The sequence below is a fragment of the Alosa pseudoharengus genome, unplaced genomic scaffold (assembly GCF_046254945.1).
Source record: "Alosa pseudoharengus isolate Yale_2024_CS ecotype anadromous, Long Island Sound unplaced genomic scaffold, YU_APseudo_1.1 YU_APseudo_1.1_scf_7, whole genome shotgun sequence".
NCBI lineage: Eukaryota > Metazoa > Chordata > Actinopteri > Clupeiformes > Clupeidae > Alosa > Alosa pseudoharengus.
Genome location: NW_027468859.1, coordinates 16,188,379 through 16,212,638, shown reverse-complemented (window position 1 = coordinate 16,212,638; position 24,260 = coordinate 16,188,379). Strand labels below are relative to the sequence as shown.

The following is a 24,260-nucleotide window of genomic DNA, read 5'->3' as shown; positions in this document are numbered from 1 at the left end:
GTTAACTAGTTGATGCATCCTTTGTCCCAACTAGTTAACTAGTGAGGTCATAAATGTATACTAGTAAACTAGTTGAAGCCTAAATGCACACTAGTCAGCTAGTGGCGCAGAATTAAAATTAGGAGGCGGAGAACTCTGGAAATTGAGGCTTTCTATTGGCTCCCTATGTCCAAATAGAACATGACAACCAATCACAGCGCAGAATTTCACAAAATCCCACCCACAACATTTGCATGTGGCACACAAGTTAACATGCTGGCCAAAGGAACTTTAACTAATAAACTAGTGGCTTCAATGTGACACTTACATGTAAACTAGTGAAGGCAGAACTGCTCACTAGTTAACTAGTGAAGACACAAATGCCCACTAGTTAACTAGTGAGGTCTAAAAAGTGTCACTAGTTTAGTAGTGTGCACCAAAACACCCACTAGTGAACTAGTCATGGCAATTTCCATTCGACTAGTTAACTAGTGAGGTGCAAAAAGTGTCACTAGTTTACTAGTGTGCCCCAAAATGACCACTAGTTAACTAGTGAAGGCCATTTCAGCCCCAGTAGTTAACTAGTGAGATGCCAAAATGGTCACTTGTTAACATGTAAAGGCCAAAATACCCACTAGTTTACTAGTGAGGGTGTTGTGGGCCTTACTAGTTAACTAGTGGCATGCATATTTTGTTCACTAGTTAACTAGTTACACCTAAAAAGAGAAACAAGCTGACCATTTTTGTCCACTAGTTAACTAGTGGAACAATTTAAGTCTCACTAGTTTGCATGTGTGGCAGTGAAGCAGCTCACTAGTTAACTAGTGCCTGAAACGGCTATTATGCAAATTCTAATGAGAGGGTGGGTAGAAGACTCCTATTGGGTATTATGTAAGAATCCCACCCAGTCTTAATGTAAATTTACTGTTCATAGCCTCGCGATCAGGTCCTGATGGGTGCCCCTAGTGGCTAAAGTGACACACTGCTCTGCAACGGTACTTCAGTATAGATAGTAAAGCAGAGCCTGCAGTATGCAGTATCTCATATTCTGTCAAAATGTTTTTTTAATAATAACAGGGAAACCCCATGCTTTAACAAGTGAGCTCTTAGTGATCCACACCAAAGATTCAAGGGATCGATTTTAATATTATTTTTTGTTTATTGTTGCTAGGCAACCACAGACATAAATGCATCCATTTCAGTTAGTCAAGTCAAGTCAAGTCAGATTTATTTTTAAAGCGCATTTAACATGCACATAGTGCAATCCAAAGCGCTCCACAAACAAGACACATAACAACAAGACACAAGATGCCGGATGGAGCGGCGTAGTCACCAGCGTACCCATGACATCAAGACAAGACAAATACATTTAAAAAATAACAAATACAAAAAATGCCGGACGGAGCGGCGTAGTCGCCAGCGTACCCGTGACACCAAGACATACAAGACAGACAACAAAACAAATAAACAAATAAAAAATGAAAATATATTTTAAAAGGGGAAAAAGTGATGTTAAAATGAGTCCAATTTCCAAACCAGCTGAAAATGTCCAAGGGCAATGATGATCCGTGAAAACTGTGCACAGAGCTGTGTCTTCACAACCGATGCAATGCCAACACAGTTGCACTTTTCTGATTAATAACCGAAAAACAAAAGATTGTACACATTAACTGCACATGGTTTCAAAAGTAATTAAAAGCTCAAAGATCAAGATAAAAACTTCATGCACTTCTAAGGGATTGAACCCTGGTCTCCCACATGATCTCCTGCTGCTTAACCACTTGAGCTAGTCTTGCCACATAAGTAAAGCTATCATCAATGTTCATGTTACTGAAACCTTTTGTTGCTAGGCAACCATATATAAATGCCTCCAGTTTTATCGCGATTTTCAGACTAATAACTGAAAAACTAAAGATTGTACACATTAACTGAACAAAGATTACAGCAATACACCATAACTTTGTCACTAGACATGTAATCAAAACATATTTTTATGCTCAAACGATCTTAGTTTATAAAAGTTTGCTCTTAGAACAGCCTGGACGAAGTCAGCCATGTTTTCTAGGTTTCTGAGTCCTAAATGGACCAATCAAAATCCTTGTTCCGCCTTCTTCATTTGCATGCAAGTGCGACATTGCGCACTAGTAAACTAGTGGGACAATGTTACGTCCCACTAGTTAACTAGTTGCACAAAATGCCAGCCGTTTGTGTATTTATTCAAATTCCACTAGTTTACTAGTGTGAATGGCATTTTTCTCCTGCTAGTTCATTATGGACAGTGTTTTGTCCTCACTAGCTAACATGTAAGGCTCAAAATGCCCTCTATAAGCTAGTGAAAGGCATTAATAATGCAGATATGCTCACTAGTTAACTAGTGAGCATGTCCTGTTCCATTACTAGTAAACTAGTAAGGCCAAACATGTCAACTAGTTAACTAGTGAAGGCCAATGTGTCACTAGTTAACTAGTAAGAGTACCTTTTGCATTACTAGTGAACTAGATAGCTCCAAAAACAGCCACTAGTGTGTGTCTTGTGCGCACTAGTTAACTAGTGAGCTGCTTTACTGCCACACATGCAAACTAGTGAGACTTAAATTGTTCCACTAGTTAACTAGTGGACAAAAACGGTCAGCTTGTTTGTGTTTTTAGGTGTAACTAGTTAACTAGTGAACAAAATATGCATGCCACTAGTTAACTAGTAAGGCCCACAACACCCTCACTAGTAAACTAGTGGGCATTTTGGCCTTTACATGTTAACAAGTGAGCGTTTTGGCATCTCACTAGTTAACTAGTGGGGCTGCAATGGCCTTCACTAGTTAACTAGTGGGCATTTTGGGGCACACTAGTAAACTAGTGACACTTTTTGCACCTCACTAGTTAACTAGTCGAATGGAAATTGCCATGACTAGTTCACTAGTGGGTGTTTTGGTGCACACTAGTAAACTAGTGACACTTTTTAGACCTCACTAGTTAACTAGTGGGCATTTGTGTCTTCACTAGTTAACTAGTGAGCAGTTCTGCCTTCACTAGTTTACATGTAAGTGTCACACTGAAGCCACTAGTTTACTAGCTAGAGTTCCTTTGGCCAGCATGTTAACTTGTGTGCCACATGCAAATGTTGTGGGTGGGATTTCGTGAAATTCTGCACTGTGATTGGTTGTCATGTTCTATTTGGACATAGGGAGCCAATAGAAAGCCTCAATTTCCAGAATTCTCCGCCTCCTAATTTGAATTCTGCGCCACTAGTTGACTAGTGTGAATTTTGTCTTTAACTAGTTTACTAGTATACATGTATGACCTCACTAGTTAACTAGTTTGGACAAATGATGCATCAACTAGTTAACTAGTGAGCCTGCTGTCATCACCTAGTTAGCTAGTAAGCCATTTATGGTTCACTAGTTAACTAGTGACATTGACCTACTGCAACTAGTTAACTAGTGAGGTGTTTTGCCTTCACTAGTAAACATGTGCACATTTTTGGCTGTCACTAGTTAACTAGTGAGACCCAAAAGCCTTCAACTAGCTGACTGGTATGCATTTTGGCCTTTACTAGTTAACTAGTAGACATTTCTGGCTCTCAGTAGTTAACTAGTGAAGCTAAAATGTGTTCACTAGTTAACTAGTGAGACTTTTGGCTCCCACTAGTTAACTAGTGTGCATATTTTGGCCCTCACTAGTTAACTAGTTCACACAAACATGGCTCACTAGTTAACTAGTTGACAAAAATGGCTTACATGTACATGACAATTATGCCTGATATCAAGATATCAGAATAAATGCGCAATCGGCTTGCCATATCCCCCAGCGCCAGCTTTTTTCCTACCTCCCATTCTCGTGTGTGTTTGAGACCTCAGCACAGACACCTGCAGTGCAAACTAGGGTAGCTTACCCACTCCCCATACAGGGATATTGACTGAGCGATATACTTGAACTGTTTAGCGCAAAATGAAAGCTAAAAAGAAATACTCAACTTTTTTTTGTTGTTGTTGCAAACACTAGTGCCACCCTCGGTGGCTGCCCAAAGCCTAGGCTAGTCAAGTGCCATAAGAAAAAACGCCCCTGATTTAGGATGTTGTAAAATAACAAAATTGTTGGATGTGTACATAGGTATTATAATATTTTCAGATATCTAGGCTATATTTAACATTTATTTTGTATTTGGCCTGTTATGAAATCATGTATTGAACAATTTAAGCATAGCTCAGCTTTAAGAAACTCAAATAGCCTAGATGCATGCTTAGCATTTTGTGATCATAAAGGCTACTTTCACAAACTCTTATAGTCGGCTGTCCTCTGATTTACCGATATCTAGGCGACATTTGTAATATTTATTTTGTATTTGGCCCGTTATGAAATAATGTGGAACAATTTAAACACAGTGTAAAACTTAAATCCCAAATTTGGAGACATCCATGTATGTTGAAATTTGCTGCAAATTCAAAACGGGATTAGTCTGGAACGGCTAACTGTACAGGGGACTGCTTTACACCTTTCTGTTCGGTAAGGTCTGCTGTTTATTCTGATATATGGTTTGTCATATGTTAAACGAAGGGTTCGTGAAGTATTCCACCGAGATGAATGGGTAGGGAGATGGACGCAAAACCTTCAGTAGAATTTATGATTAAATTTGAATGATATTATTTACTTTTCTCGCGAACCGTTCACCACAGCAATTAGCGGCTAACATCGTTTAAAAGCTGAGAAAAAGCTCTTTCATGTGATACTTGTGAAGTCTGTGTGATGAGTAGGCTACTTCGAGAGTAGTTCAACTAAGAATGGGTTAATTTGGACGCGCGGCACTTTCTTTCTTGCGCTGTCACTTTCTCCACTGCGTAATTTGCGCTGTGAATGCTAAGATTATTTTGACAGGCCATAGGCTAAATATATATCGCTATTAGTAGGACGCAAAGCAGAATATTTAAAGAAGGGGGCACCAAGGCCACCGTGGCCTGTAACCTCTGATTTTCAAAGGGGCTACGTGGCCGCCGTGAAATTCCTACCCTGGTCGTCAACCTTTTTTTCCCCAATTGGAATAACTATTTCTCTTATAGGCTATTATAATGGAGAAACACTAAGGGCTGTATTTTGGGTCACCAGCGCATGGCGTAAAGTTCGTTATTCACCGGCGCGAAGTTGATTTCGTTATTTTGCACCTTTATTTTTTAAGCATTGCGCCCAGGGGTGTGGCAATTAACAACCTAGGGAGGGCGCATTGTCTAAAAATCGCTATCATACACCACCTAAACCTGGTCAGAAGTCAATGGCGAGTTGTTCATATGCTATTTTAAGAGCGCATGTCAACAGTCATATGGGCGGGTGCACAACGCGCGTACACCCTGCCTCTGTCATCCTCAAGAACGCGCACCAGCTGAACATCCATGCAAATCATTACAAATTACATGATTACAATGGAAAACAAAATTCTAATAAAGATATACGAAATACATCTTCTAATGAATAGTTATTCACCATTTATTTGAAAATTGGTAATGACGGATAAAAATGATTACTTCACCAATACAAGCAAGACCCGTAGGTATTTAAATCGACCTGCCAAGCCAGGGGTGTCTGTTAAGAACCAGGAAATAGGCCTGCGTATTCAGGAAACACTGACGGATTGACCTCACACCAGTACAACACAATGTAAGTGAAAAACATCACTATTGAACTCATCTGTTGAATATTGTTGCGCGTGTTAATATTGTCCATTGGCGCAGCCACATGGAGTATCTCATCGGACAGCGAATAGGAAGACGGCAAAGGCGAGGGGACCAAGTGTACAGGCCAAGGCACACATATCTGTCTCTCACTGAAGAGGACTGTAGGCGTAAACTGCGCCTATCCCGCCAGGCTGTGACGGACATCTCCTCGCCGATGAGCTGGAAACTGCTGTACCCTGTCCCTATGCCCTCCCCGTTGCTGTAAAAGTAACCGCAGCGCTGTATTTTTTTGCTAGTGGGTTATTCCAGCATCCCTTAAGTTCAATTGGAGGCATATCCCAAGCTGCCATAAGTTCGGCTATACATGCAGTTACATCTGGTTTAGTCCGACATGCTGGTGAATATATTCAATTTCCCATGACACCTGACAGACAGGAGCGTGCAAGACAGGAGTTCCGGGCAAAGAGTGGGTTCCCTGGTGTTATGGGTGCTATAGATTGCACTCATGTGCAAATACGTGCCCCATCAGAAAATGCTGTGATCTATATTAACCGCAAGGGAACCCACTCAATAAACGTACAGGTGATTTGCAATGCTGCATGTGAAGTCGTGCATGTGTGTGCAAATTATCCTGGCTCCAGTCACGACTCCTTCATACTGGCCAATTCTGTCATTCCTACAGTCTTCCAGAGGGAACCTCCTCCGGAGGGGTGGCTGTTAGGGGACAATGGCTACCCATTAAAGACATGGCTGATTACACCTTACATCATGCCAACAACAGTGCGTCAAGTGGCGTTCAATCGCAAACACGCAAAAGCACGCTCCGTCATTGAAAGAACATTTGGGTTGCTGAAAATGCGCTTCAGATGTTTAGATAAGTCAGGTGGCACATTACAGTACAGTCCTCAAAAAGTCGCAGCATTCTTTGTGGCATGTTGTGTGTTGCATAACATTGCCATACACCATAGATGTGTTGTAGACCTAGATGAGGAAACATTACAGGACATTAGAAGATGTGATGCTGAATTGCATGTGCCGATGCCAATAAACCCAAATGCTCTAGCAGCAGCACGGGAGAGGAGGGATCAGTTGGCAGAAGAGCATCTTTAGACTGGTAAGCTACCTAATAGTATCATTTATTTCCAATCCCGAAGATTTCATTGAACATTATACATAACGGAACTCGAAGTATTGGGTTGATAGTGTTTATTATAATCTCAAATTATAGTTGCATAATGGCAAAAAAAAAAAACATGACCTCCCTCTTCGTCCTCCCCGGGTTCGCAGGCGGGGAGGATTTCGTTGGAGCCGGGTACTGGAGGGTCCAGGAGGAGCAGGTAGCAGCGTGCTCCTGGTGAAGGGATGAGCTCGTGTGGAGGGAGAAGGAGATGGTGTTGCAGCAGGTGCAACGCGCTCAACTGCCTCCGCAACCCTCCCCAGACTGTCGGCTATGCGGCCGAGAGGCCGCAGCAGCATCTCCATCCGGCTGAGGCGGGTGTTAAGGCGCCGAACACTGCGCCGGATTCCGGCGAGCTCTCTCTCCAGCATATTGAAGCCGGCCTGCTGGAGATCCAAAAACGGCTCTTCCTGGCCGATGCTGCCACGGCGTGGTCTGGGTCGGCGAGTTGCTCCCCTGGACCTCGAGGTTGGTGGCACTCCTCCCTCCACAACTACCCCCTGCTCTACTCCACTGGTTCCGGGCTCAGGAGGATCTTCAGCCAGCAGAGCTGCAGAACATTTTGGTTTATTTATTATATGCCTTTGTTTCAGGTAGTAAAGATACAATAAAATCATTAAACACAACAATTTTCACAATACATCTGTAAAGTAAGCATGACTGACCTTGATGTTGGACGCCGACTTCTAACCCTCCAAATCCCTCAATGCTTTCTGCACTGAGGGTGGAGGCAGCGAGGTCCTCCACTGGCGTCAGATCCTCAATATTGCCCGGTCCCCCTCCCGTCTCCAAACGCTGCTTTCGGTTCGCGGCGAGCTTTTGCTTTCCCCGTCTCCTGACATCACTGTACCGTTTACGGCATTGTGCAGCTGTTCTAGTGATGCCAGAAGACGAGGACACGCTCGCCGCGACCTCCTCCCACGCCTGCTTCACCTCGGGGAGTTTTGGTGCTCGCGGGCCTTCACCTCACGCACGAGCGTCTCCGTTTCCTCTAGGCCAAAACGCTCTTGTCGCCCTGGCAATTGCGCCATCATAATACCAACTCGCCATTGTTAATGCGCCTGGGTTTTAAAGGGAATGGCAGGTGAGGGTTTGATTGGTTTATTGCATGTCACGCCTCTCGTTAATTAGAAGGCTTAGTACCAACTTTTTGAACAATGCGCTGGATGGAATCTACATGAATGTGGGCTGGCCACACCCAAAAAAATCAATGTGCTTTGCGCCAGTGACGATGCACTTTAGAATGTCATGATAGGGCCCTAAGGTTAAGGAAATAAACCACATCCAGCATGAATTTGAACTTTTACTTAAAAAGAAATATATGAACAGTGTCTAACTTATTAGGCCAAGAACGTCCCACCCCCTGGAAAAACGAGGAAGGAGTGTCTGTAGTCCCCTTTACAAAGATATGGGACTTCCTGTTGCCAATGATGCAAAATTAAAATTTGTACAACATTGGCAACAGGAACTGCTGAAATCTGTATTTCTCCTGTCTCAGGGGAAAATGAGGGAATGATGCACGACCATTCAAAATATGACTAGGTTTCTAACGATACAAAGCTTAATGCAAATGGTTGAAGTGTCCCTTTAAAGCAGAAAAGGTGGAGAAGCCCTGATGTACTGTACATCACGAGTACTGTATTACATCAATTTTAGCCAAGACAGTTTTGATAATGTTACATGCAATAAAAGGCAATGGTTTAAGCTAATCACTAGTCTGAGAGATTACAAATTATTAGAGCCCTCATTATATGAGCGTTGTTTTTGAGTATTGCATTTTAAAAAATCTTAGTTTTTTTAGTCAAATTATATAATGAACATTGGTTTATGATTGGAACTGACATTTTACAGTTACTGTGGGTTTTGTCTCCTTACAGGTCGATATGAGTGTGTATCAAGCAAAAACTCTCTGCCATTTATTCGGTGGGAAAACATTGATGCAATACAACAATTACCAATAATTGAGACAAGTCGAAATAAAAGAATTGTGTGTCAAAATGAAGAACGGGTGACCCTGCTGTGTTGCTCAAACTCAGGTTATACCGTTAAGATGGTGAAGATGAATGACAAGGGTTATCTCAAGGAGCAAGGTGACTTTTCACCCAAAAGGCAGATGATCACATATTTAGTTTATATTTCATCATATTTACTTTTTGTCTTAATTAGATGTTTTTGTAATATTATTATCTGAATCTTTCCTTAGGGATATCAAATTGCATGTATAATTACAGTATACAAAACTGTGCAAATGGTCCAGGAGAAGCTAAACTCACATGCAAAGTTGACAACCCAGCCTTGGAGCGCTTTGATTACAGTTCAAAAAACTTTACCTTAACTTTTCGAGCTGAAGGTAAGGTTTCTCCCTCTCCCCTCCATTCAGTATGCATATTGTATATCTTAACGCCCATGTCTATAAGATAGGGGAAATCAGTAAACCCTTTTTTTGACTTTCAGGGTTTGATTGTGATGATGAACAGTTCGGAGGTGGAGACAATGGTGAACCAGGAGTAGGGAACTGTGATGTAGATGAAGTTGGTAACGTTACAGCTGTATGCAATGGGACTACAGGTGAATGGGAGAACCCAGAAAGGAACTGTGTTTTGGTTGTGATCAGAGAGCTGGAAGAAGAATCTCTGGTAATATGCCTGTTTTATTCATTTCCATAAACCAATGATTATCTTGCAGTTATTATTTACGCAATTTTATTGTTTGCTTGGGTTTAATCTTTTTAAATTGCACCAAATTTATTTTCAACAATAACAGCCTTACATATAATCAGAAATACATTTCCTGACAGATGAAACTCTGCCATAAATATATTATCACTGAAATCACAAAATCAAAGATTTCATCAAAACCTTGGGCATATTGTATATTGGGGAAATGCAAATTGTCATCAGCTATTATGATAATTATTACAACGGAAATCTTCATCCTTTTGGGGTATAGGCTAGCTTGTTTTTTCTTCTTCTTTTTGACTGATAACAAGTGCACAGAGACAATGGAGAATAGTTCTGAGGCTAATTAAAGCTGACCTGGTCACTGCTTTTGCCGTCTCTCTCCAGTTCCATATATCTGCAGGTACAAAACAGAACTAGGTCAATGGCAGCCATGTTGATGGGTTTGAATCGCAATTCCTAGAAAAAAGTGGCCCAATGTGGTCTGAGTTCCAGTTATAGTTTGCATAACTCCCACTGCACACTTTTGATGTGGAGTATGAATTGGTTGGATGGACGTTAGGTCTACAGTCTGTAACAGAAACTTTTTGTATCAAGGGCCACATTGGGTTTTGAAAATTGGCAGGCAGGCCGTGGTTTGCCCACCCCTGGTCTATAATGGTCGAAATATACAAATAAACAAAATAAGAAAATATTCTAAAGAAGGCAGGACATTAAAAATACATCTAATGTCAATATTACTGAAAAGATGACTAAAGACATTACAAAAGAATAAAAATGATGTTCCTTGCCCAATTATTATTTTGACTACAAAACATGTAATATTTTTTTTCTCAATATTTAGAAATACAAAGTCAAGTGCATATTGACATTGCATATATCAATATGCACTTGACTGTTGTATCCATCTGAGTGCATACACACTTCAGTCAGTTTTGACATACAGACCATGACCAGAGCACGTCAATGCAGTCTTACAGTAGGAAGAAAAGTTCAAGTGTTAGCTAAAATGTTAAAGTTTTTAAAGACATTTTTAATAAATTTTGAATATCTCAACACCTCATCTTTGAACCATAGCCATAAGTGGCACACCTATAACTAAAATGGCCTGTGCCATAATGCCAAGTCTGTCCAATATTGTGATAATTCTGCACTATTATATTTCAACTTTATTGCCATATTGTGATACAGATCACATATTTGCATGATATTTTTGCCTGCACACAGGGTCCAAAATTTGCTCTGTCAAAAAATCTATGTTAAATCTGATGAAATTAAATCTGTTGCCATTGACAAATTGATGAAATAGGCCTACTAAAGTAAAATGGCTTGTCCATGAACATGCAATTTCCCATTACGTTTGTTAGTATATAGGCCGCAAAAGGACCTTCACGTAGCATTGACAAAATCTGAATATCTAATGACCCAAGTAGGGTTGTGCCGATGGACGATATCATCGTCCATAGTGATGGTGGACAGGCATCACGATGGAAAGCAACCATCGTGATGCCACGCCCCCACATGCCAGTCACTAATTCCTGCTGTAACAGGCAAAAACATAAAAAAAAAACTTTCCCTGAAAATGAAATTGAGCCTACTATAAAGGCTGTCAACCAAACAGTTATCACATATTAGTCTACCATCTTGTAAAATAAAAGACTTATTAGTCTACCCTCTTATTCAAATAATTCCTGACTGTGACGTGAATGTGTAGCCTAATTGTCTTTTTGTAGCCTACATGTCTTGCAGGCCTATAGCCTACATTGGACGTAATAGGTAGCCTAATGTTTTAGCAGAAAATATAGGTTTATTATTGTTAGGCTACGACTAGGACATTCTAGCGCTCAAATATTTTTGCAAGGCTACAGCGAGCGCCAAATGCGTCCTTCTCCTCTGTGTTAAAATAAAAAATTTCTTTCGTTAATTATAGGATCAAAAGGTAGCCTATTCGTCTTTCACTGTATGGCTTGTATTTCATGCATTTAGAAAAAGTCCCAGACAGCAGCGGAGTGGTAATCGGGATTCGTTATTTGTAAAAGTGTTTTTACTTTGCCCTCCTATATATAGCCTGGACTGCGCGATTGCATCCCTTTACTTTCATCTCGGCTTGTCCCCTGCACTCCAAAATCCGAGGGCCCTGACATTTAAAACGAGACATTGAGAACTTTGAAAAAGCACTGGTAGTTTACTTACAAGACGATTTATACAGACAGTATCTTCACGAAGTTTAGCGTTTGCAGCCATCTTGAATTTAGTCACGATAAGTCGAGCGACGAGTAAGAATGAACAGGTATGATAAGGGATCAGATTCCAAAAATAATTCAGTGGAAATGAATGGATTCCAGTTTCTTCCAGTAGCAGCAACTGGAATCCATGCATTTCCACTGAATTATTTTTGGAATCTGATCCCTTATCATACCTGTTCATTCTTACTCGTCGCTCGACTTACCGTGACTAAATTCAAGATGGCTGCAAACGCTAAACTTCGTGAAGATACTGTCTGTATAAATCGTATTGTAAGTAAACTATCAGTGCTTTTTCAAAGTTCTCAATGTCTCGTTTTAAATGTCAGGGCCCTCGGAAGTCTACCAATGAAGTGTGGAGATACATTGAGCCTCGTAAATGGTGTAAAACAGTGATTTATTTGCATGGCTAGCCCGATGCCGAAGCACCACAATTGAAAAAGCTGTTGGTAGCATCGGCTAACTAGCGCCAGATTTTGGAGTGCAGGGGACAAGCCGAGATGGGCTATGAGACATACGTTCACACTCGGTATCATGTTTCAATACACTTTAGGTCAATATCACACCGGAATTCTCCTTTAAGTAGCTTTTTTGCTGGGCCCAGCGAAGGCTGGCAATGTGTAATATTCCGCTGGTTGGTGCACACGCAAGTGTTCAGATTGATTGTCTATCCGTCTTTCACAACAATTTTCTTGGAGCAGATCTTCCACACAACTTCGGTAGCCTGGTCAGTATGTCTCTCTTAGCTGTCCACTTTCATCAGGCTGTATAGCCTATATAATATATTTTTTATTTTTTTATGTAGAACATTATAAATGTATTTCTGTACAGACATAGGCTATAGGCTAATTAATTAGTGTTTACCACACTAACTCCCCCCCCCCACACACACACGATCGCCCAACCCTAGACCCAAGATAATGCCTAAGCACTATGCGCTATACAATATAAATAAATAAATAAATTCATGCAAACTTAAGCATACAAACTCTTTGGACAAATCATTAATTACATGTAACAGTAAAGGAGACTGTATGCTGTAAGGATGTGGAGTTATTAGCGGTTAGTCTCCGTCCGTACTACATGCCGAGGGAGTTCTCGCACGCAATTGCTGTCTGTGTTTACGTTCCACCTCAAGCTCTCCCGGAATACAGCGTGTGACGTCATCCACTCCACAATCGCAAGGCTTCAAACCCAACACACTGACGCCTTTTTTGTGATCTCTGGCGACTTCAATCACATAACACTGGATTCCACACTCACAAATTTTTACCAGTATGTTGACTGCCCTACAAGGAAAAACAGGACAATAGACCTCTTGTATGCAAACGTGAGGGATGCATACAGTGCAAGCCCCCTCCCCCCACTGGGGAAGTCAGACCACAACCTCATTCATCTTCAGCCAATGTACAAGACCAAAGTACAGAGGCTACCAGTTGCCACACGCACCTTCAGGAAGTGGACACCCGAAGTGGATGAGGCTCTGAGAGACTGCTTCGAGTGTACTGACTGGAGTGTGTTGCAGAATGGAGAGGACTTGGAGGAGGTCACACAGTGCACAACTGATTACCTGAACTTCTGCATGGACATTGTTGTTCCCACCAGAACTGTACGCTGCTTTCCCAACAACAAGCCTTGGATAACCAGCAATGTCAAGACCCTTCTTAACAGGAAAAAGATGGCATTCAGAGAGGGGGACATGGTAGAGCTGAGGCGCGTGCAAGGAGAACTCAAATTCATGCTGAAGGAAGCTAAGGAGGATTACAGAAAGAAGGTGGAACAGAAGCTGCAGGAAAACAACTTGAAGGAGACATGGGACTGCATGAAGGTTATCACTGGCCTGAAGAAGAACAGCAGCTCTGTGGAGGGGGACCTGGACTGGGCGAACCAGTTGAACCACTTCTACAACAGGTTTGACTGCCCTGCTCCAGCTCCAATGGCGGTGGTCTGTCCACCATCCCCCAGCCCCCACCCTCACACCCCCTCAATACCAGTGCAACACTCACCTCCATCATCACAGGCTACCGTACTCCCACCATCAATGGATTTTGCAACCCTCCCCCACATGGCGATCACGAACAATGAGGTGACAACAACCTCAGTCAACAGCCATCAGACACACAGATCCCAGATGCACCCCTACCCCTCCCCTCCCCTTACACCCCTCACCATTACAACAGATCAAGTGATAGTCCAACTTAAGAAATTGCGCAGCAACAAAGCAGTGGGGCCTGACAGACTGTGTCCAAGGCTACTCAAGGCCTGTGCTGCTGAACTGGGGGAGCCACTGAAGCACATCTTCAACTTGAGCCTACGCCTTGGACAAGTTCCAACACTGTGGAAGACATCATGTCTTACCCCTCTCCCTAAGAAGCCACACCCTAGTGAGCTTAATGACTACAGACCTGTCGCTCTTACATCACATGTGATGAAGACAATGGAGCGATTGGTCTTAGGCATGCTCAGACCCCAGGTACGCCATGCACTAGACCCGCTACAGTTTGCATACCAGGAGAAAGTGGGCGTGGACGATGCCATCACTTATCTTCTACACAGGACACATTCCCACCTAGACAAGGGGAAAAGTGCTGTGAGAATCATGTTCTTTGATTTCTCAAGTGCTTTTAACACCATCCAGCCCCTCAGATTGGGAGACAAGCTCTTGCAGATGGGTGTGGACGCTCACCTGGTAACCTGGATTACAGATTACCTGACCGAGCGACCACAGTTCGTCAGACTGAAGAACTGTCTCTCTGACACTGTGATCTGCAGCACCGGAGCGCCACAGGGAACTGTGCTCTCTCCAGTCCTGTTCACCCTGTACACATCTGACTTTTGCTACAACACCGAGTCATGCCACATGCAGAAGTTTTCTGATGATACTGCAATTGTGGGGTGTATCAGGAATGGGCAGGAGGAGGAGTACAGGAGCCTGGTGGAGGACTTTGTGCAATGGTGCAAACTCAATCATCTTCAACTTAACACTTCAAAGACCAAGGAGATGGTGGTGGATTTCCGCAGGTCTAAGCCCACTCTGCTACCAGTCCACATTGATGGGGTCAATGTGGAGGTGGTTAGCACCTACAAATATCTGGGTCTCCACCTGGACAATAAACTGGACTGGTCAGCCAACACTGATGCACTCTACAAGAAAGGGCAGAGCAGGCTGTACTTCCTGAGGAGGCTGCGGTCCTTCAATGTGTGCAGTAAGCTCCTCAGGATGTTCTACCACTCTGTTGTTGCCAGTGTCCTCTTCTATGCAGTAGTGTGTTGGGGAGGAAGCACAAGGAAGAAGGACGCGGGGCGAATTGACAGGCATGTAAGGACAGCTGGCTCTGTAGTGGGAGCTGAACTGGAGTGCATCACTTCACTATCTGACAAAAGGACCCTGAACAAACTGATCAACATCTTGGACAATGAGTGTCACCCACTCCACAGCACCATTGTTAAGCAGAAGAGCCTGATCAGCTGGAGACTTCGCTCACTGCCTTGCACAACGGACAGACTGAGAAAGTCATTTGTCCCCAGGGCCATTGAACTGTTCAATGCCTCACTTAAGGGAAGAGGAGAGATAGACTTCTCTGCATAGTCTGTCTGCCTCTTCACCCCCTCCATGTTTGGTACTGTCTGTCCACTAGCCACTTGTACCACTGTCTTTATGCCTCACTGTTTGCGTGCTATATTAGCACATTAGCACATATGCATAACCCCCCCCTCCATGCCACAGCCGAACTGTGGCCACACTTATACATTTCTTAAATAGTTAAATATATAGATATATAGACTTTACTTTACTTTAATTCTGCATTGTTGCACTGTTGGACTTACTCATTTGCACTATCACCATGACCACTACCACTATCACCATTGAACTACCACCATGACACTCATTCGCACAGAGCACCTTAGAGCACCTTACTATCTTACTATGCACAGTCACAGGCTCAGTCCCTGCCTCAGTCATTGCAAGGACCTCTGATTGATTAATCACCACTATGTGGATACTGTTTTTAGAATGACTTAGATTAAGGGTTAGTTAGTATAATTTGTATTTTTGTAATTTGTATTTTAGTATATTTTTATATATTGTATTAAGTGTTAGTTAGTATAATTTGTATTTTAGTATATTTAGCATATTCTTTATCTTCTACTGTCCTTATTGCTTAGTTGTGTTTTTATATTATATACTTTAATTACTCTTTCTGATGTTAAAGAATGTGTTTGTGTTGTATGTATGCTGCTGAGACCTTGAATATCTATCTATCTATTAAGATTGAGTACGGGCTTTCATTTTTGCCAAATTAACTTACTGCCATTTAATATAAAACCTTGAACATTTAATAGTTTGATTGTATTATAATCTATCTCTCTCTCTGTCTCATTTCTAGACTCTGACAGCAACAACGCTACCTGGTTTTGTGGAACGATTAAGTAACATCACATTTCAAAATGAAGATCGGATAGCCAACTCCACATCAAATATTAAAAGCATTGTAACTATCCTGAATAATGTTGCAAACATTACACAGGACTTTACAATCAATGAGGATGTCATAGGGGTATGTACACTATAAATATCCTAATGATTAAAATTAAGTTATTGCACAGGACCTAACAGATTACTAGTACTGAGTGAATGAAAGAGACACCTACACAAGCAGGTATACACCATAGTCTCTATGCCTGGCAAACACAAAAATGTCTTTTTTTAACATATAGCCTTCTAACCAAGGTCTTGTTACACATTTGCATTGCATCATTGTTTCAACTGAAATTATCAGGACAATGTACGCTTTCCAATAATCAAAACAATATGCTATTACACCGTGTCTGTTTTTTCTGCTATTTTGAACAAGAAATATAATGCAATAGAACAGCATATTTAATTTTCAGTGTGGACATGCCACAGATGCCAACATGCAGTTAGGATACATTGTTAGAGTAAAGGGCTGTTCACACCAAGAACGATAACTATAATGATAACTGTAAAAATGTAATTGAATGATAACGTCCACATAAACTATAACGATAACGCAGAGGTGGAAAAATCCAGCTTTAGCATTCACTTAAAGCTGCAGTTGGCAAGATTTTTTTGATCATATTCACTGAAACCGAGTCTATTCACTGTCTAATCAGAGCAGGGCTGTGTGAGATCTGGCTGTCAATCACAGTCTGGTGCACACTGACGAGCACAAACTCAATGAGAGGGTGCTAGGTGGTAGTGGGGGAGGGGCATGAGAGTTGTAAACATTCAAAATTTTGGCTAAGTCCCCTCAATCTGTCAGCGTAAAAAAAGCAAAAACCGAGAAAACAGCGCAGAAATTGCCAATACTGCATAGTTTCTCTTAAACTCAATAGCACAAAGTCACAGTTCTCAATACTCTGTATCCAACCTCACACACAGCAAGTTAGCACTCTCCAGACTTCTCTTTTTTTCTGTTTGAAATAAGCCTGCCTTTAAATAGGCCAGTCAAATGTCCAATCAAGACACGGGCTAAACCAACTTAGAGGGGTGACTGATGGTCTGTACCAATATCCCTGACTGTAAATCTTCCCTAGTATACAAGGACATATACAGTTGTGCTCATAAGTTTACATACCCTGTACATACACATGCTAAAATTGACTAAAAAGAGGATTAAAAAATGGAAAATGATCTATTGCCTTAATTAAAACAAATAGGAAATAGCCAACCTTTAATGACACCAATTTTCTTTGTGAATGAATAATGTATTGTAAATAAATAAATGTTCTTCCATAAAATACAGGGGCTCATAAGTATACATACCCCTATGTTAAATTCCCATAGAGACAGGCAGATTTTTATTTTTAAAAGCCAGTTATTTCATGGATCCAGGATACTATGCATAAATAGATTGGCATGGTTTTATTTCAGTTAGCCTAATAGCTGGTTTGATTTGCATTGAGAGATGGTCTTATGGATAGTACCCCATGCCAATCTCTAGGTATGGTGAAGGGTATGTGATGATGTGGGGCTATTTTAAATCCAAAGGCCAAGGGAAATTTATCAGGATGCATAGTATCCTGGATCCATGAAATAACTGGCAAGACCAAACATGAATGTGTCATTCACAGTATACATTTACAGAGATTTTAGAAGTGACTACCAAACCAGTTTCTGTTTTTGGAGTAATTGACTGTATGAAAATATTGCCCCCCTGTGTGGTTTGTTTGAGATGGGGGTGGCCATTTGGCTGCCTTGGTCCAAAGATCCTGGCCTCACATAAGCTATTTATGGGTTTCATCAGGTCCCTTCCGTAGAACATCAAGCACCATGCAGTCTTTATTCATAAACTAGGTACTTGATTTTATAGACAAGGGACCTGATGAAACCCATGAATAGGCTAACTGGTGTGACCTATTTCCAACTAATAAGCTAATTTCCCAAAAGTTGGCATGTTCCTTAAAGTTCTGCCTCTATAATCAGTACTTTTTATATTTTTTCCCAGAATTTCATCAACGTCTCAAGCGTCGTTGTGTCCAATTCCACCTTTAATACCTGGGGTGAATTAAATGATGTCAACAAAACAACAAGGAATGTTAGTGCATCTTTCCTGGGCTCTATTGAAGTGATTGTGAGATCCCTGCAAGGGGACACATCGTTTGAAACAGGAACAGACATTATCCAGCTACGTCAAGCTTTTGTCAACAGCTCATACAATGAGACACTAGGCACAGATTCATCTGCTGCAATCTTCATTCCAGTGGAGGGGAACTTTACAATTACAACAATAACATTCTCTACCCTAAATAATGTCCTACCCGCCAGGAATAGTAGTGACAATGATAGCAGTTTATCCAACTCCATCAATGCAGCTGTTGTTCTAGTGCAAGTGAATGACACAATCAACAACATCTCGCTAAGCTTTGACCTTATAAATGAAACACTAGAAAATCCTCAGTGTGTCTTTTGGAACTTTGAGCTTTTTGATGGATTTGGTGGATGGGATTCATTTGGATGTGAGCTCATATCGTTCGAGAATAACACTGTCACTTGTGAATGCAACCACACAACATCCTTCTCAATTCTAATGTCACCATCCATTCCTCCTGGCATAAGATTGTTGCTGGATTTCATCACATACATTGGTGTGGGTATATCCCTTGCCAGCTTGATCATATGTCTTATCATTGAAGGAATCATATGGAAGAGCATGACCAGAAATGACACGTCTTACATGCGGCATGTCTGTGTGGTGAATGTTGCTGTGTCACTTCTGATTGCTGATATCTGGTTCATTATAGGAGCAGCTATATCAGACTATCAATCAGTAGCTGTCGGACCATGTACAGCAGCAACCTTTTTCATCCATTTATTTTACCTAGCGATGTTCTTCTGGATGTTGGTGTCTGCTCTACTGCTGTTTTATCGCACTGTCATGGTTCTCTCACAGATGAAGAGGTCAACAATGTTGGCAATTGCATTCAGCCTTGGATATGGTGCCCCCCTCATAATCGCCGTGGTAACTGTTGCAGCAACTGCCGGAGGTGGAGGTTATATCCGAGAGGAAAATGTCTGCTGGCTCAACTGGAATAAGACTAAAGCACTTCTGGCTTTTGTGATTCCAGCATTGACCATTGTGGCCATAAACCTTCTAGTGATGATTGTTGTCCTCTTCAAAATGTTGAAAAGGGGTGTTGGAGACACAACGCAGAATAACGACAAACATGCCCTAGTGGTCATAGCGAGATGTGTCGCCATCTTAACCCCCCTCTTCGGCCTTACCTGGGGTTTTGGCATAGGCATCATGGCTGCGCCTGAAGCTGTAGGACTCCATGTTGTTTTTGCCGTTTTAAATTCATTACAGGTACCAACACAACACAATCTGACAATAGTAGTTATCCCAAATCATGATCAGTGTATATTGTTTAGCATAATTGATAAACCCATTGTTTTCATTTTCTAATTGATTTTGGAAAATCATGAATGTAGTAGTTTCCTAAACAAATCAAGCAGCTGATGTACAGTAGCACCACATTCAAGTTAACATCATTTTCATAATATGCAACTACAACTACACTTTAATAACATGATTGCACTTTTTATTTTAAAGGGTCTTTTCATTTTGGTCTTTGGAACACTACTGGATAGCAAGGTAAATGGTTTTACATGAAATGTATTGAGTATTCTACATTAAGTGTTTTTATTTTAACTTGCACAGGATGCGGTGGACATGTTGATGTTTGGTGTACAGATCTACCTCAGTTTTCATTTTCTTCTATACAGATAAGGGAGGCCTTAGTAGGAAGACTAAAAAACCAAAGCTCTGGCTCGGGTGGCACAAGGGTAGGCATTCTTTGATAATTAATTTATCCATATTATATATTTTTTGTTTTAAATGTAGAGTTCCAGTGTGTGTGTTTAGGGATGGCATCCATTGTGTTGTGTTGTGTATACCAATTCTTGTATATTATGCTGTAAGTCATTTTACCAAATTGTTTTTTTTCCTCATTATAAGATTAATAGCACTTGGTTAGATTACATTTTTTGCAGTGTAATTCCTGAAGTAAAACTCCTTAAAACTGAGCCCTCTTTTTAACCCTTTATTCAATAGAGTACAAGTGCTGGGACATCATCGAACGTACTCGATTTCTTCAGAGGGATTCGAAGAAGAAGTAAGTTTCCTTTGTTGAAACAATTTGGTTTGTATGTCTTCCAGAGTTGGATATTGATAATTTTCCACTCAATAATTTGTGCATTAGTCTCAGGCCATTTGACATGGGAATAGTTTAGTGTAACAGTTTGGACTGTGACCAATATTTATTTGCCAGCTTTAATCTTTGATTGCTTTCTTTTTCAGATGTGTACAATGTCTCAGGAGGACCTGTTGTCAACTCAGGATCTGGGACTTCAAGCAGTTACAGCGCTGTCGACTTCTCTGGGAACACTTAATGAAAACCTTAAAACCATGGTGTGAACTATGGGGGAGCCAGGGGGAACTCAGCTCCCTCTTGATGAGACAATGGAAAGACATGGAACATTTTGGTTGTCTCTAAAAGTGTTATTGATGTGCTGTTTGCCATGTGTTTCTAGTTTCCTGTATTGTCATTATCATCATCAGGGTCAGGCGTAAAATCAGGGTATTTTAAAGTACAATTCATGCATTTGGACGATTTTATTGTTAGTTGACTTAAAGATAGGCTAGGAGACGAAACAAGGAGCGATAAGAATAGATAGAGAAAAAAGAACAGTATTTTGAGATCTTAAACTGGACTTATTTCCCCGCTGCGAAAAAGGGTCCCTTATGAAAACACAGGTGAGATCTCATTTGAAATGTTGCTTTTCTATGGCCATTACCATAAGACATGACAAATCGAAAACAAGGAAACTTACTGACAAAATTGGGTTTTACAAATATATTTTAGCAGTGTAAACAATTTAAGAGCAACAACACAGTTTTAACTAAAGCTGTTTTTTTATTTTAACTTCTGGAAACTTGAATCTTGAGAAGCACAATATCTTGTGTAGTATACTTGTGTTTCCATTCAGGTAATGGATGCATTATTGCCATTGTTATTGCCATTCCCTATAGACCTTTTTCACACTTCCGCATTTTCACATCAATGCAGTGTAGCAGAACTTCCGGTTACCATAGCGGCAGATGATAGATGTGGGCTGGCAGTTTTCATAACATTTATCCGCATTTCTCTAACAGATTTCTATTCTTCTTGCTGTATATACAAAAATCTAGTTTATTATTAAAATGACATGGTTGCTGTCAAAATTTGCCGCTGTTAGTTTGAACACATTTTCGAAATATCTTTTTTTTTGGATGAATGGGAGTTCCAGTTTGCCAAACGGTGTTTTTCAAAACGAAAAGAGAAACAGAGAGGAAAATCGGTGAATGTCGTGGAAGATACGGAATTAGGTGACACATTCTTTATTTCCATGGTGAACTGTGAAGATGAACCAAAAGCACAGATAAACACTGTTAAATCAGACAAATGGATAGCACCACTGCAAATTAATGGGACTATAATTACACTGAAGCTAGATACAGGTGCAAAAGCAAACTTGATCAGCATGTCAGATGTGAAGGCATGGACTGTTGTTAAAACAAAACAGAATAGTAATCCCACGTACACTTAGACAAGAGCTACTGCAGAGAATACATGAAGGACACTTAGGTGTTGAAAAATGTAAAAGAAGGGCAAGAGACACAGTATTCTGGCCCACTTAACAAAGACATTGACAACTTGATAAGCAGATGCGAGACATGCCAGAAATACAGAAACAAACAAACAAAAGAGCCAATGACTGTAGCTGATGTGACAACACCATGGCACAAAGTAGGAATGGACTTGCTCCACCTGAAAGGAAAGGACTACTTAGTAGTAATTGACTATTTCTCAAATTATCCTGATATGGCATTACTCTCAAGTACATCGTCCAACTGTGTCATTGCACATGCCAAATCCATCTTCGCCAGACATGGCATTCCGCATACAGTAATGAGTGGCAACAATGCATAATTAAACATTACCTCGATTTAGGCTACTTGGGTAGCCTATGGCTTAAGGCTTGACTACACGGTGGTAACGAAAATCGAAATCTGCTTTTGATAGCCTACCGGTGCCGCTCCACAAAACAAAATAATATCTTAAAGGAACCGTATGTAAGAAATGTATTTCAATTCATCATAAAATGGCCCTGATATGTCACTAGACATTAAGAAATCATGTTCACTTCAAATACTTAGATCACTGACAACAGTAGTCCGGCCAGGATATTGTCTTTTAAAAAGTGAAGTTGCAGCCCTCAACTGATGTTGATGTTGTGTTTTGTCATGTCATGTTGTGTTTTGGCCTGATGCGCCACCCTCTACCTATCTACCAATCACAAAGTCAGTTGTGTTTCGGCATCCAGGTTGGCAACTTCGAGTCAGGGGGGAGGGGGAGGGGATACACCGCTCTACAGTATTTTGAAAGTGATTGCGGTACCAGTTTTGGCCACAATCTTACATATGGTTCCTTTAATTTGCTGTCTACGTTATTGTCAGTGTTGGGGGTAACGCAACTACGCAAATCAAAACAATGTCTTGTGTGATAATTGAGCCAGTAGAGAAATAACTGTTCAGAATTAATCTGTGGCCTTGGGTAGGCTTCTGCAGAAAACATTGTTGTTGGCGATTTAATACTGTCTAGTAACGTTTTTACCAGGCTAGACAACTATGACCCAATGTTTTCGTTTTGTAAATTAATTTGCCCTACTTCTTGACTGCAATGTAGTTTGACTGCTTGACATGTCATTTTTATTTTTCTGTACAATAAACAAATACATCTGCTTTATGCCGCAGAATTACATTCATATTTGGCTGACTTCTAGCCTGGCGAGCCAGACCCACATTAAAATGTAGGGTCTGGGCACTCACCGTTCGCAGTGCTCAGTCCGAGGGGCGGGATAATCAGTTGTATTTCAAATTCCCTCTGCACGCAATAGGACGCAATAGGATATTTGTTTTCAAGTAGCAGGGAATTCAAGCCAAACCGTTGCAACTCTGCCATCAATCATTATGTTAAGCCCACCAAACGACTCTATACACGATTTCAATGCCTGATTAAGTTTCGATTTCTGGAGCTCACAAGCCAACGGAGAGTTGCTAGACTAGCCCTGGCAGCAAATGTAATCTACATTTAATCTACGCGTCTAGATTTCTAGGCTAGCTGACTTCTGCAGACGCGCAAAAAACACTGCCACTTCCCTCCCCATATTCCAAGACTAAGATAGTATGAACTTTTTGTATAGGCTACTATCATAAAATTTCTTTAAAACGAATAGCTATTTGCAATTTGACAAAACACTGGTCCTCATTTTGCGAATGCGAGGACGATATGAGCCTGTTGCATTTAGTTAGATGTCCGAGTCACGCATAATGTTTGAAAACCACTGGCTCGTAATCACAATAATTTAACACACGACAGTTGGATAGCCTACTTCCCATGCCTACATTTTGGTGAGTAGCATAGAAATCGTTAAAATCAATAAAGTATGGCTTTCTGTTTGGGACATCGAAAACGTATATTTTTAATAGGGTAGACTACCGTCGGAGATGCAGACTTGCAAAGGCCTCGGGATAACACGTTATCTCCACCATCATCAGTCAATGCCCCCTTGATCAAAGTGGGGAATGAAAGTCCATTGAAGTTTGAGAACCACTGGAACAACTGAGAACAAGTTACCTGCAGTCCAGACCACACAGAATATTGCAACAGAAAGTGTTGCAATATTCTGATGATATCGGCAAATGTTTGTTTTCCAAAGTAAGAATTTCACTTCACCATGCACCTTCGACAATGAATAGCATATTACACTTGTTACTGTTAAACGCATCTGGTATCATTACAAACATTATTCTGTGTCCTAAAGACTGGCATATTTTATGGCATTGCGTCATGTAAGGTCGTGTTTGAGGTGGTCAGCGGGCGACAATTGAGACACACATTTGATTGTGTTATTACTTGAACATTCCACACTATCCACAGCTGTAGTATCGGGGGCAGGA

The 24,260-nt window shown here is 41.1% G+C and overlaps 1 protein-coding gene across 1 annotated transcript in view; it reads left to right on the top strand.

Moving 5' to 3' along the window:
* The window catches only part of LOC143109207 (uncharacterized), a 79,853-nt gene extending 56,807 nt beyond the window's left edge, over positions 1-23,046 (top strand). The window contains exons 34-42 of the mRNA XM_076271863.1: positions 8,693-8,905; positions 9,019-9,165; positions 9,270-9,451; positions 16,125-16,295; positions 18,207-19,565; positions 19,812-19,853; positions 19,985-20,044; positions 20,313-20,373; positions 20,559-23,046. Of these exons, the coding sequence (XP_076127978.1) occupies positions 8,693-8,905; positions 9,019-9,165; positions 9,270-9,451; positions 16,125-16,295; positions 18,207-19,565; positions 19,812-19,853; positions 19,985-20,044; positions 20,313-20,373; positions 20,559-20,650 (2,327 nt within the window). The 3' untranslated portion in view covers positions 20,651-23,046. The remainder of the gene's footprint in view (positions 1-8,692; positions 8,906-9,018; positions 9,166-9,269; positions 9,452-16,124; positions 16,296-18,206; positions 19,566-19,811; positions 19,854-19,984; positions 20,045-20,312; positions 20,374-20,558) is intronic.
* Positions 23,047-24,260: the final 1,214 nt, after the last annotated feature.